The 12,143-nt window shown below is 59.9% G+C and overlaps 3 protein-coding genes across 3 annotated transcripts; all 3 read left to right on the top strand.

Moving 5' to 3' along the window:
* Positions 1-658: 658 nt before the first annotated feature.
* LMXM_27_1420 (putative choline/ethanolamine kinase) lies at positions 659-2,575 on the top strand (the record flags this gene model as incomplete). The annotated part of the gene is made up of 1 exon (XM_003876670.1): positions 659-2,575. One exon carries the CDS (start codon positions 659-661, stop codon positions 2,573-2,575), a length of 1,917 nt encoding a protein of 638 aa, XP_003876719.1.
* A 2,179-nt stretch (positions 2,576-4,754) lies between these two features.
* On the top strand, positions 4,755-7,496 carry LMXM_27_1430 (conserved hypothetical protein; the record flags this gene model as incomplete). Its single annotated transcript, XM_003876671.1, has 1 exon — positions 4,755-7,496. One exon carries the CDS (start codon positions 4,755-4,757, stop codon positions 7,494-7,496), a length of 2,742 nt encoding a protein of 913 aa, XP_003876720.1.
* Positions 7,497-8,684: 1,188 nt separating this feature from the next.
* LMXM_27_1440 (conserved hypothetical protein) lies at positions 8,685-9,332 on the top strand (the record flags this gene model as incomplete). Its single annotated transcript, XM_003876672.1, has 1 exon — positions 8,685-9,332. The coding sequence occupies one exon, from the start codon at positions 8,685-8,687 to the stop codon at positions 9,330-9,332; it is 648 nt and encodes a 215-aa protein (XP_003876721.1).
* Between the last annotated feature and the right edge of the window lie 2,811 nt (positions 9,333-12,143).

Below are 12,143 nucleotides of genomic sequence, written 5' to 3' on the forward strand. Positions count from 1 at the left end.
CGTCTGTTCACAGTTGACCTCTCCACCTCACCTCCCTCCCTCCCTCCCTTCTCTCTCTGGGTGTGTCTCTCTCGCATGCGTGCGTGCGTGCGTCTTCGTATTTGGCGACGCTTGCCTTGTGCATTACTGCCCCTTCAACGGCAACGGGACTCACTCTTTCATGCGCACTCGCTCCGTAACATACACGTCGACCCACCGTTGGCGGGTGCTGGCAGATAAAACAGTTTCAGCGCACCCTTGCTGACGGGTGCGTGTGCCCCCTGTGTAACCTACGCCCAGCAGCCGGTCAGAAAGAGAAAGCGAGAGAGACAGAGAGAGCGGCACAGTGGCCAGCAACAGAGCAAATTGAATCACCATCACTTTCCAGCACCGCCGCAATAGACGTGCTGTTAGGCACACACGCACACGCACACGCACACGCACACGCACACGCACACGCACACGCCCGGCTCCTCTGTTTTTCTTGTTTAGTTGCTGCGAAAGAAAAAAAAAGCGCACTATTCCTTTGCGACGGCTGGCGAGAAACGTCGTCTCGTGCCTCTGCCGTTGCACCCGCTCTTTTTCTTTGGCGCCGTGTGCCGAGCCGCCTTCTCCTTTCCTTATTAGCTCTATTCGCCTATTTTATCAGCGCTTGCCCCTGCCGGCACCCCTCGAGTCCATGGTGCAATTTACCGATGCGTGGATCACGGACGATCCACTGCTGCGGCAGATCCAGATTGTAGAGGTGGTCCTCACTCACTGCGCCTCGGTGCTATGGAAGCACAACAAGGAGAAGCTGAAGAGTGCACCGGAGTGGGCGGTAAAACTTCGTGCTTCGCTCAAGACCAAGGCGAAGGAGCTCGACGGCGACAGCAGCTACCGGTCACCGGCGTCGTGCGCAAGCCAACCGCCGATGACGCCGCAGAAGAAGCACAATGAACTCGTCACTGCCTCGGCGGATTCGATTGTAGACACAAAGAACTCAGAGGAAGACCAGCCGCCACCGAGCACGCCCACTCCGCAGCTACCGTCGTCGCAGCAGAGCTTTCAAGTCCCCCTTTCGCACAAGCACGCCACTACCGGTGCGACCCTCCCCGACGCGATCCCGACAAGACAGGGCGGCAGCGCCATCATTGACGTGGCGCATACAAATGTAAAAACATTTAGCGAGAGCTGCACATGCAGCAGCGCGAACCGACCGCACTATCCCGAGGTCGGTGCAGGCAACAACCGAGTGCGCGAGTCCCGCACCGGGCCTTCGCCGCCCGTCACGCCTAGCGTATTGTTCTCGTCTTGTCGCAACACGGACGAACACGTAGAGGAGCTCGGCGTGCCACCGACAGCCGAGACGACGCGGCGCAGTGAGGTGGCTGCCGTAAGGGAGAGCAGCCCATTGCCGATTGAGCGCAGCAACACGCCAGAGCTCCCTTCCGTGCCCCTGCAAATGAAGCGCTTGTCGGGCGGCATCACTAATGAGCTCTTCCATGTCTACGACGAAGACGACCCATCGGCGTCGGTGGTGGTGCGCGTCTTTGGCAAGGAGACGGACCGCGTCATCTCGCGAGAAAGCGAGCTCTTCTACCAGTCTCTCTTCATCCCCACCTACGTCCATGGAAGCAACTTCCTTGTGTACGATTACTTGGACGGCTACTACACGCTTCTGTACCAGGACATGGCGGCGGAGGCGATGCCGATCGCGCGCGCCATCGCAGCATTCCAGGTTCGGGCCACGCGCGCTGCCCTGTGCGATCACGGCCATCCGCTGCTGCGCGACTCGCAAAACAGGGAATACTGGAAGATTGTAGACGACCAAATGCTCGCAGCAGAGGGGAGCACGACGAGTAGCTACGACACCTACAAGGACGAGTCCCGATTTGACCGCGAGTCGAACTACTTGATCGACTCACTGACGAAGTGGGTGGACCTCGTGTTGTCGCAAGAGATCGCCGACAGGGTGCACGAGGACAAGCGCGAGAGCTTTCTCATGACGGGGCGCAGCCTGCAGTCGGCCTGTGCGTGGATGCTGTCGATGCTGGAGCGCCAGAAGGCTTACTTGCCGGAGGGTGTCTGCCACAACGATCTGCTGAGCGCCAATGTGATGATCCACAAGGTGCGAAAGGATGTGCGGGTGATTGACTTTGACTACACAAAGCGCAGCTTCCTGCTCTACGACGTTGCCAACCACTTTAACGAGTACCCTGGGCTCGACTGCGACTACGACACGTACTTTCCGTCGGATGCGCATATGTCCGCCTTCATTGCCGAGTACCGCCGCGGTATGCGGGATGCACTCGAGGCGGCTTGGGCAGAGAACCTCAGCCCCACCACCTCCAACGATGGTGCTTCGCGTGAGCACGAGATCTTCTCCAATGCGCGGGAGCTGTTCTGGAGCGACAACGAGGAAGCCGAGGCGCAGGTCGTGGCGCACTGGACTCGACTTGCGAAGCTGCTCACCTTGGCTTCGCACGTGTCGTGGAGTGTGTGGTCACTTCTGCAGGAGGCTCTGTCTGCCCTGGATGTCGACTTTCTGAACTACGCCCAAGCTCGCTACAACCGCTACCTTGCCGTGCGGGCCGAGTGCTCGGAGAACCTGTGATGTATAGCGATGATGAGAGGAGGAGCGGCATGCGCCATGGATCAAGAGGAAAGAGAAGCGGCCGCTGCGTCCCGCTGCGCGCATTCTTCTCGTGCATCCTGATGCTCCTCCTCCTCACCTCCCCCCTCCCCTGTGCCTTTCGTGTGGATGCGCAGCCGTCCAGAGCACAGCGATGCCGCGACGCAATACGAATTTAGCGTCGATGTACGTCACCAATCCGACATCGCAACTAATTCGAAACAGACAAAAGGAAAACCGAAGATAACTGCCTGCTCACCACATAACCCGTGCCGCCGTTTCTTTTCTTCAGTGATCTGGCTCATGCTCAGGGCCAGGGTGCTGACCACGACAGAGGTTGGTACGTGTGGCCGTCACGTTCTTCCTGTTCGGCCTCGTCGTGGGCTTGCGTTGCTCGTCGTTTGTTGTCGGTTGTGGTTTTTCGCCATGACATTTTTTCCGTGCGTATGTCATAGGCGCATGTTTGGGTGTGCCCGCTTTCTCCTTTCCATCCCTGACACGCATCCAGGGTTCAGGCACCGTGCTGGCACTTTGCGCTCTCTGATGCGTGTGGGCTGGTACACGGACGCGTGTCAGTCGGCGCCTCAGCGCACCGCCCCTCTCCCGTCCCCTTCCTTCTCTCTCGTTCTCTCGGTGATGGCACTGGTCGTTATGCGTCATGGGAGAATGGATCCTCGTAAGACGTGCGTGTTTGCCCGTCCTCCCTCCCTGTGTACTACCAGCCCCTCCCCCTTCCTCGTGCTTTCGCTACCTGTTTCTCTCTCTCTGCGAGTCTCTGTCACCGTCGTTTTGTATGGCGGCGGCAAAGGCGGGAGAGAGGGCGAGACGAAGGACGCCTCTTGGAACCTGCACCGAGCGAAAACAGCATGAAAAAGCCTTGGCTTTGCGTGTGCCTTCGACTCCATCGCCCCGAATGAAGGAGGGGCATGGGGAGGAGGGTGGGCACCGCCGTGCGCGGTATCGAGTGCCCAGTACGCCCCTCCCCCTTGACGTGAGGAAGCCAGGCAGCACCCCATCCCCATCCCCCGCCCCTGTCAACTGCCGAACCTCTTCTGGTGATGACGGGGTCAGGCACCCGCGACGCAGGGAGGTGAGAGCAATGTATCGCTGCTGATGTCGGCGGCCAGGCCCTGGATGGCGTTGCACCGGAGCGACCGGCAGCAGCGAACACGCTTGTGCCCACCTATGTGATGTGCAGAGCGTCATGGTGACTCGAACGCATCCCCTCCGGCCCCCCCTCACTGCCTACTGGTGGTGGTGGGGAGCCTGCGTGCTGTCCCGAGGCGGATGGGCCAGGGGTGGCGGCCGGCATGGTGGGGGAGCGGCTGTGCGGCTGCCTGCGAAGCATGGGCTGGGGGTAGAGGTTTGGGGCAGAGGCCGTGCTCGGATGGCTGAGTCGGGTGCACTGCTGCCATGCGCGTGTCCACGTCTGCTCCGCACCACGTGGATATGGGGGCCTGTGGGCGTGCCGGGGGGGCCGAGTGCGGCTTAGCTCATGCCATATAGGCAGAGAGCGGACTTAAGTTGATACGACGAGAACATCGTTTTTTTTTAAATGTTCAAGACACCAGACAAGCTTGGGCATTGATTTCTTCCGCTGCGTAGTGCTCCTTATCTGTCCACATCGTATACTCTCTGTGCCGTCTCTCGCGCGTTCTCCTTGCGTGCCTTGCGGGTCTAGTTGTACGAGAAGGATGTGTGTGGAGGGAAGGAGGCGGGACTGGGCGCCGCAGGAACACATGTGCGCAGGGTGGATCGGTGTGTCAAGAAGTCGTTTGTAATGGGGCGGCTCATCGTGGCATGAGGCTCCGTGATAGGCGTCGGTGAGAAGCTTCTCGTCCCGCTCTGCTGCTTCTCCCTCGCCTGCGCATGTAGACCTGTGGTCGCAGCTTGCCTCAACGTTTTCAGGTAACTCTCTCTTTCCACCTTTGCTTCTTCACCCCGACGGTGTCTGCGTGCTTGCGTCAGAGAAAAGTGCACTACAGCCGGTGCATCACGAGCGTTTCCTGCTCGCCGGTGCCCGTCAAAACACACAGACACATACGCATGCATGCATGTGTGTGTCTGTGCGCACTGTCGTTGTTTTAGGCAAGTTTGAACTCCTCTTGGGACACACGCATTCACATGGAACCCGCCACAGCACTCCGTAACGCAAACATCAATGGAGGTGGACCTCAGCCCGTTCTTCGCAGGTGTGCTGTGCACACTGGTCGACTCGAACGGCGCTGAGCTTGCCATCAGTCGTGCCTTTGCAAGTGCAGCCAACGCGTGCCATGAGGCGCACCAGCCTCAGCACTCGTGGAACCAACAGCAGCCGCAGCGCTCGCGCGTGTCGGTTGCAGTGCAGCTGCGCATCAACTCACCGCTGCCGTCGTGGACACAGCAGGCGAAGGACGTGGTGTTGCGCTGCGTCGATCGCGCCGTGACGCGCATCTTTCCCCCGCTGGACGTTTTGCAGTACATCGGTGCCGACTCCCCTGTCTTCCTCGCCTCAGATACCAGTGCCAGCGGCGAGAGGGCGGCGTCACATCTGTGCGTGACTTTTTCGGTTCAGCCATCTGCCGCCCTGTGGCCCTCCCTGGTGCTCAGACAACATGCGGTGGAGGGAGAGGTTATGGCAGGTGTGCAGCTTGGCGATTCAGAGGCCGGAGCCGCGGCGGCTCTGCAGGTGATGCGCGATACGCTATCGGACATGGACTTGTGGAACCGAGCTCGAGCGGCGCATCAGCTCTACGACGCCACCATCGCTCTCGATGGTGTCCAGCAGCGCTCCGGCGGCATGTCGGCCTCGGAGACGACATCGATAGACCCGGCGGTAGCGCTTCCGTCCCAGCAGCAAGCATGTGAGAGAAAACACACTCAGCTGCAGTGGGAGCTTGCTCGGTGGCTGACAGAACTCTTCATGAACGAGGGCAGCTGGGCTCGGGTGCCAGCGTCGTCATCGACGGGTGCCCCTCGGTCTGCTCAGAAAAGCCACGCTAACGCAGCGACGCGGCGTCTCTTTCAGAGTCCTTTGCGGCCATCGTTTGCGCACGTCGTGGACGCAGCTCTCTCTGCACCTCATACAAGCACACAAAGCATTGCGCCCGGATCCGCCGTGCCACGTCGCCTCCTCCACGCAGATGTGCGTGGCGTGGAGTGCGACGGCTTGTTGCTCGGGTACACCTCTCGGTACGCCTACATTGCGGTGCCCTACTTCACGCCCCCGGGCGAGGCTGCAGCAGCAGGGGCGTCTTCGCCATCGTGCGTGTGGAGCTTCATTAGCCGTATCCCAATACCTGCAATCCTTCGCAAATCAGCCGTCAGAGATGTGGTGGGCTCTCGTGGTGAGAAGGCCCGTGTGCCTTGCAAGCGGCCGCGTACCTCTGCGTCTCATCACCCGAATAGCGTGGCATCGGAGGAGGAGAGCTCCGGCGCTGCCGCGGCACGCAGCGTGCTGGCCCACTGCTTGAATGTGGAGGAGGCGATGCGTCACGACACCAACGCAGAGGCTGTATTTCGCCTTGCGGATGCTCCGTGGGTGGTGACAGTTCGGGCCCACCGTGTCTACTGCGCGCGGGCTGACTACGCTAGGCAGCCGCGCACGCACCCCACAACGCCGTCTTCGGACCACTTCTCGACCAAACCCCAGCCGGCTGCATCACCATATACACTGTCGTTGGTGTTGGAGGATGCCTACGCGATGCAGGCTCGGTCAGCTCTCAGCGACAGTGGTGCTGCTCCAACCTCGTCTGCGTCCACCACCACTCACTGGGCCACCTCTTTGCTGTGTGGGTACGACCCTCAGCAGAGTCCAGAGGACGACGGCGAAGCGGGGCACAGCGCCGCTCAGAAAAGTGTCAACGCCACCATTGCACGCGCACCGCACACCTTCCCCGACGTGGTAAGCGTGGTACGAGAGAGCTGCCATCGGTTTCGGCGAACGCACGAGCGGTTTCGCGCTTTGTACTCTCGGTGCGTCCAGGCGTGCGACCCGAAGACCTCCACAGCCGCCAGCGCCACAGCAAAAGCGGTGGACGTCCTAACGGACGGAGCTTCTTCAATGACAGCGCCGCAGGTGCCTGCGACAGCGGCTGTGCCGGTACCCGAGGAAGCAGTCACCAAGGAGTCGCTCTCGCCCACTGTCGCCTCACAGAACCTACGCTTACTGCGCCAGGCAGAAGCGGTGTACGGCGCGTTGTCAGACTCGGTCTCTGTGCACTTTGGAAAGCTGCGTGGCGCTGCGCGTGTACCCGTTCCCACCGTACGCACCGCTGCCGACGTGGCTCAGCTGGAGGAGTCCCATAACGTCGAGTTCAAGGCGAGGGTAGGGCGTGTGACGAACGGCTCCTCCACCGGTGCAGACTCGCACCCGCAGCGCCATCCCGTGGTGATGGATGCGGAGCGACTTCGCAACACAATGGCCGCCATGGCAGCATGTCGTGGTGGGGTCATACTTCTCGGCGTCACGGACGACGGTCGCGTTCTCGGTCATGCAAAGCAGCTGGATGTTGCGCGTCAGTTGCGCACGTCGGGATTCTGCCCGGCAATGGTAAAGGACACGGTGCAGGTGAAGGAGCTGCGCTTGCTGAGTGCGAGCGGAGGTATTGCCAACCCCAGTAAGGCCGTTTCTGGCGAGAGCAGTGACAATGGAGCATCGGCCCTAGTGAAGCGTGCCATGCCCGAGAACTGGTGGAAGAGTGGTGCCACGCCGCCCGCTCCAGGCTTGCCGAAGACCTCAGCGACGGCGAAGGCAGGAGCCTCAGCCGGTGATCAAGTGATCACCGTCGTCAGCATCCAGAAGGGCCAGGCGCCGTTCTACGCAACGTCTAAAAACGCGCCTCCGTATCAGCGTGGATGTGCGAGCACAACAATGATGCCAGCCACGGTGGTGGCACGCCGCATCATGAAGGAGCTCGCCTAAACGAAGGAATGATGCGGTCGGGGGAGGGGGGGCTCATTGCATTGACCGTCGCAGAGGCGACAAGAGGATGAGGAGGAGAACCATGGGCAGGCTGTGCGAGAGAAGCGCATTGTACCGGACCCGGTGTGGAAGCAGCAGTACCAATACCGCTCCTGGGCGGTATGGAACCCGATTCGTGTCGCTCGTCTTTCTCTGCCTTCTCTGAGGTTGCCCTGCCACTGGCACGCACACCTGCGCTGACGCCTGCGCCTACAAGACCTTCTTTTGCTTTTTTTTGTGGTTCGGCCGACTCGCCTAATTTATGCGCCTGCCCACGGTGCCGTCGAGGTCCCGGTTAAGGAGTCACGCACTCAAACATACACCTTTACAGTGCTACACATCCCCGCACTCTGCAGAAGAAGTACCGTCTGCTTCTCTGAGGTGAGCGCGCACTGCGTCAGACTTGCCTCGCGTGTGTGTGTGCACCATTGCGCGTAAGCGTGTCTGTATGGCCCAGGAGTGTCCCAACGTGTGCTCTGTGCCTCTGACGCCACCCAATGCCCCTCCTCCCAGGTCTCTTCGCGCCTTTCCCTTACGTATGCGCGTGTGTATGTCTTGATGCTCCCCCTCCTCTACCGGCTTGCATCCGTCCTCCACGTTTGTGCCTCCCTCCGCGGCTCCGCCTACTCCGTCTCTCCATTGCTCGTGCACGGTATGCCTACACATTTCGGCTCTTTTGGTGTGCGTGTGCGTGGTGATTGGGGCCCTCTTGTGCTGCTGCGGCACGCCGTTGCCAAACCATACGCACACGTGCATGTGTACACGTCTACATACGCGCATGCATCCCTCCCCCTCCCCCTGCTCCCTCCACATCGGTGCACGACGATTAGGACTGCCACCTCTGCTACACACCCATCCTTCTTCTTTTGCTTTTTGGCCCGCTTGCTCTCTCTTCGACTCCGCGCGTTCCTTACTTTTGCTGGGCTCGACGGCCTTCTTCGTCTCTGTTGGCATCTTGCGCCTCCATTCCCATCTGTCTGCACTGCGCTTGTACGTCCGTCATCCGCCACCCCGCTCTTGCTCGGTGTCCCTCTCCGCGAAGGTTCAGCTCGCGCGCGCGATCCCGGAAACCCGGCACCTTTCTCGGTGGTTATCATCGTCCTTCTCTGCACGGCTGTTGAGACATAGAAGAGAGACAAGCCAGCGAAAATGGGCTTAACAGACATGTTCCGCCGTGAGACGCCGCAGGAGAGGATTCGCATGTACAAACGTCAGCTAGACCGCACGTGCCGCGACCTCGACCGTGAGCGCAACAAACTGAGCACGCAGGAGCGCAAGATTATGATGGAGATGAAAAAGATGGCGAAGCAGGACCAGGTGGACGCGGTGCGCATCATGGCCCGGGACCTTGTTCGCACGCGCAAGTACAACCAAAAGATGTATCGCATGCGCACCCAGATCCAGGGTGTGTCACTGCGCATGCAGACAATGCAGTCCTCGGCGCAGATGGCGGACGCCATGAAGGGCGTGACCAAGGCGATGCGCTCCATGAACAAGAAGATGAACATTCCCGAGGTTCAGAAGATTATGCGTGAGTTCGAGAAGCAGAATGAGATGATGGGCATGAAGGAAGATATGATGAACGACGCCGTTGACGAAGTCATGGATGACGACGGCATGGAGGAGGAGGAGACGGAGCAGGAGATTCAGAAGGTAATGGACGAGGCGGGGCTCGAGTTCCGCACGAAGGTCGGCGTCACCGACACCGCGCTGCCGCAGAAGAATAGCGAGACTCAAGGGGAGACGGATGAGGAGCTGGATGCCCGGCTGGCCGCACTGAAGGCATCCATGAAGTAAAGCAGCAACACGCCTGGGAAATGAGAGAAGGTCTGGGCGAAGAGGAACAAGTCCGTTGTCAAGCACCGCTCCAGGCATGCATGCCCATGCGCACACGCGTCGCCCATGTCATAAAGATGTGCTGGTAACGGCGTGCGTGCGTGTGTGTGCAGGGCCTTGCCGATCCGTCTCAGACGTGTCTCACTCCGAACGCTTGCCCATCTTACACTCTTTCTGTTTAGGCAGTTGCATCTCCGCGGTAAGCACACGTGGGCAACCACCTCATGCTTTCTGCTTGCCACCTCTCCCTCCCTGTCTGTCTCTGCGTTGCTTGTGCGCCCAATGATAGCGCCCCTCACCATGGCTACTTGGACACACGTTTCGTTTTGGGTGCTTGGTGGTGCGTCTCTGTGCTTCTGCTGCCGCTGCGCGTGCACACCTGTGTGCATGACATGATTTGGACTCCTTCATGCTTTCCTTCCCTCTCCTCATCCTCTTGCCTACACGAACTCCGTATTTGCGTGTGGCTGTGCAACTCGAGCAGCGCGAGGAAAAGACATCACTGCGAGCGAAAAGGCGCGCTGACCTCCCAGAAGTGACGCAAAGAGGCTGGATCAACGGTTATGAGAGACAGAGGGCACAGAAGCGAGACAAGCAAGAGAGCAAGGGATGCCGCACTGCGTCTATGGCCGTGCGAGCATCTCCGTCCCCCGCCGTCTCTCCCTCTTCACCACCTCCTTTCCTTCTCAGGTGATGATCACCTGTCTCTGAGTCCATGTCTCTCTCAGTATGTGTGGGTGTGGGTGTGTTGGTGTCGGTGTTTTTGGTGGGGAAGGGAGGAGAGTGAGGCCGCTGAGCGTTTCTTGTGTGCGTCCTTTTCCTGTCCTTCTTCGTTCGCCCATTGTTCGGTGTCGGCTTTCTTCCCGTTCTCCTCGCCATCCCCTCTCCCCCCCCACCACCACCACACACCCCTCAAGACCGCTGTTGCGTTGTCTGCTCCCTTTTCGTTTCGTATGTTTTTTATTCGAGTTTGCTCTTGCAGCGGTTGTTGTCGCTGCAGCTCCTTCCATCCCACTGGTAAAAGCTCGCCCCGAATGAAGGAGGGGCATGGGGAGGAGGGTGGGCACCGCCGTGCGCGGTATCGAGTGCCCAGTACGCCCCTCCCCCTTGACGTGGGGAAGCCAGGCAGCACCCCATCCCCATCCCCCGCCCCTGTCAACTGCCGAACCTCTTCTGGTGATGACGGGGTCAGGCACCCGCGACGCAGGGAGGTGAGAGCAATGTATCGCTGCTGATGTCGGCGGCCAGGCCCTGGATGGCGTTGCACCGGAGCGACCGGCAGCAGCGAACACGCTTGTGCCCACCTATGTGATGTGCAGAGCGTCATGGTGACTCGAACGCATCCCCTCCGGCCCCCCCTCACTGCCTACTGGTGGTGGTGGGGAGCCTGCGTGCTGTCCCGAGGCGGATGGGCCAGGGGTGGCGGCCGGCATGGTGGGGGAGCGGCTGTGCGGCTGCCTGCGAAGCATGGGCTGGGGGTAGAGGTTTGGGGCAGAGGCCGTGCTCGGATGGCTGAGTCGGGTGCACTGCTGCCATGCGCGTGTCCACGTCTGCTCCGCACCACGTGGATATGGGGGCCTGTGGGCGTGCCGGGGGGGCCGAGTGCGGCTTAGCTCATGCCATATAGGCAGAGAGCGGGAGAACACGTTGAGGTGCGAAGAACCCTTTGGCGGAAGCTCGCGTTGAGGCCCTTGAGGAAACCACTTGATTTCTTTCCTGTGAGTGTGCGTGCGTGTATGTGTCTGCACACAGGTACAACGCACACCGGGTAGTCGATCCGCCATCCGACCTTGCGGCGGTTCCCGGAGTCGGTGGAAAGGGAACACAGAGAGTCTGAGCAAGCATCAGCTGCTTTATTCGGCATTGTATAGGGCGGCATGTGCGTGCGTGACAGCGCATGTGTGCGTTTAGAGGCCACGAGACACGCGCGTTTTTCCTTTCGTTGTACTTCCCGAATTCGCGGGTGGCACGACCACAAGTGTTACGAACTCTGTAGAAGGCGAGTCGCGGCCGCCGCTCCTTGTGCCCGTCAGAATTCCTTCCTCTCCTCGCTGCTTTTGGCAAAATGATGTGGACGCGTGTTTCCGTGTGTGCACGTCAGAGAAAGGGGAGGGGCGGCGCACAGATAGCGGGGTATCAGTGGAGTTGACGGTGCTGTTTTAACAGTGCGCGCAAGAGAGAGAGCAGAGGGCCTCTCTTCTATTGGATCTTCGTTCCGCCAAACCGGCTAAAAAGGTCGAAACAACACGAAAAACAGAGGACAGAGCCAATGATGGAATGGGGGCAGCAACCTTCGCTTCACGGCGACGCATCGGAACTGGACAACACTTCGTGCCTTCACGTTGCCACCTCGCCGCTCCATCCGTGAGAGCGGGCGCCAGGTACATTGAGTTGGTGCGAGTTTTCACTGTGCCTTTGCACGCACGGTTTGGGGAGGTGGAACGACGTCTATCATAGCTTCTCCCGCCTTCTCCCTCTCGTGTATTTTTGGATGCATTCCTCAATGTCTGTGTCTCTGTATGCGCGCGTGCGGGTGCGTGTGTGTGTGTGTGTGTGCCGCTCCAGCGCTGTTGATCTCCAGCGCCCCTCCCCTCCCCGCATTCTTCGCTCCCGCACTTCCCTTCTTTTTTTTCGTCGTCTTTGGTTGTTTTTCTCTCTTCCGTTTCGCTGTTTCGATGCGTACAACAATATGGTGACTGCATAACAGTCCCTCTTCTACTGCACCCGTGCTCGTGTCACCCCATCTTTGGTATACCCATCCTCCTCTTCAAC

The sequence above is a fragment of the Leishmania mexicana genome, chromosome 27 (assembly GCF_000234665.1).
Source record: "Leishmania mexicana MHOM/GT/2001/U1103 complete genome, chromosome 27".
Taxonomy (NCBI): domain Eukaryota; phylum Euglenozoa; class Kinetoplastea; order Trypanosomatida; family Trypanosomatidae; genus Leishmania; species Leishmania mexicana.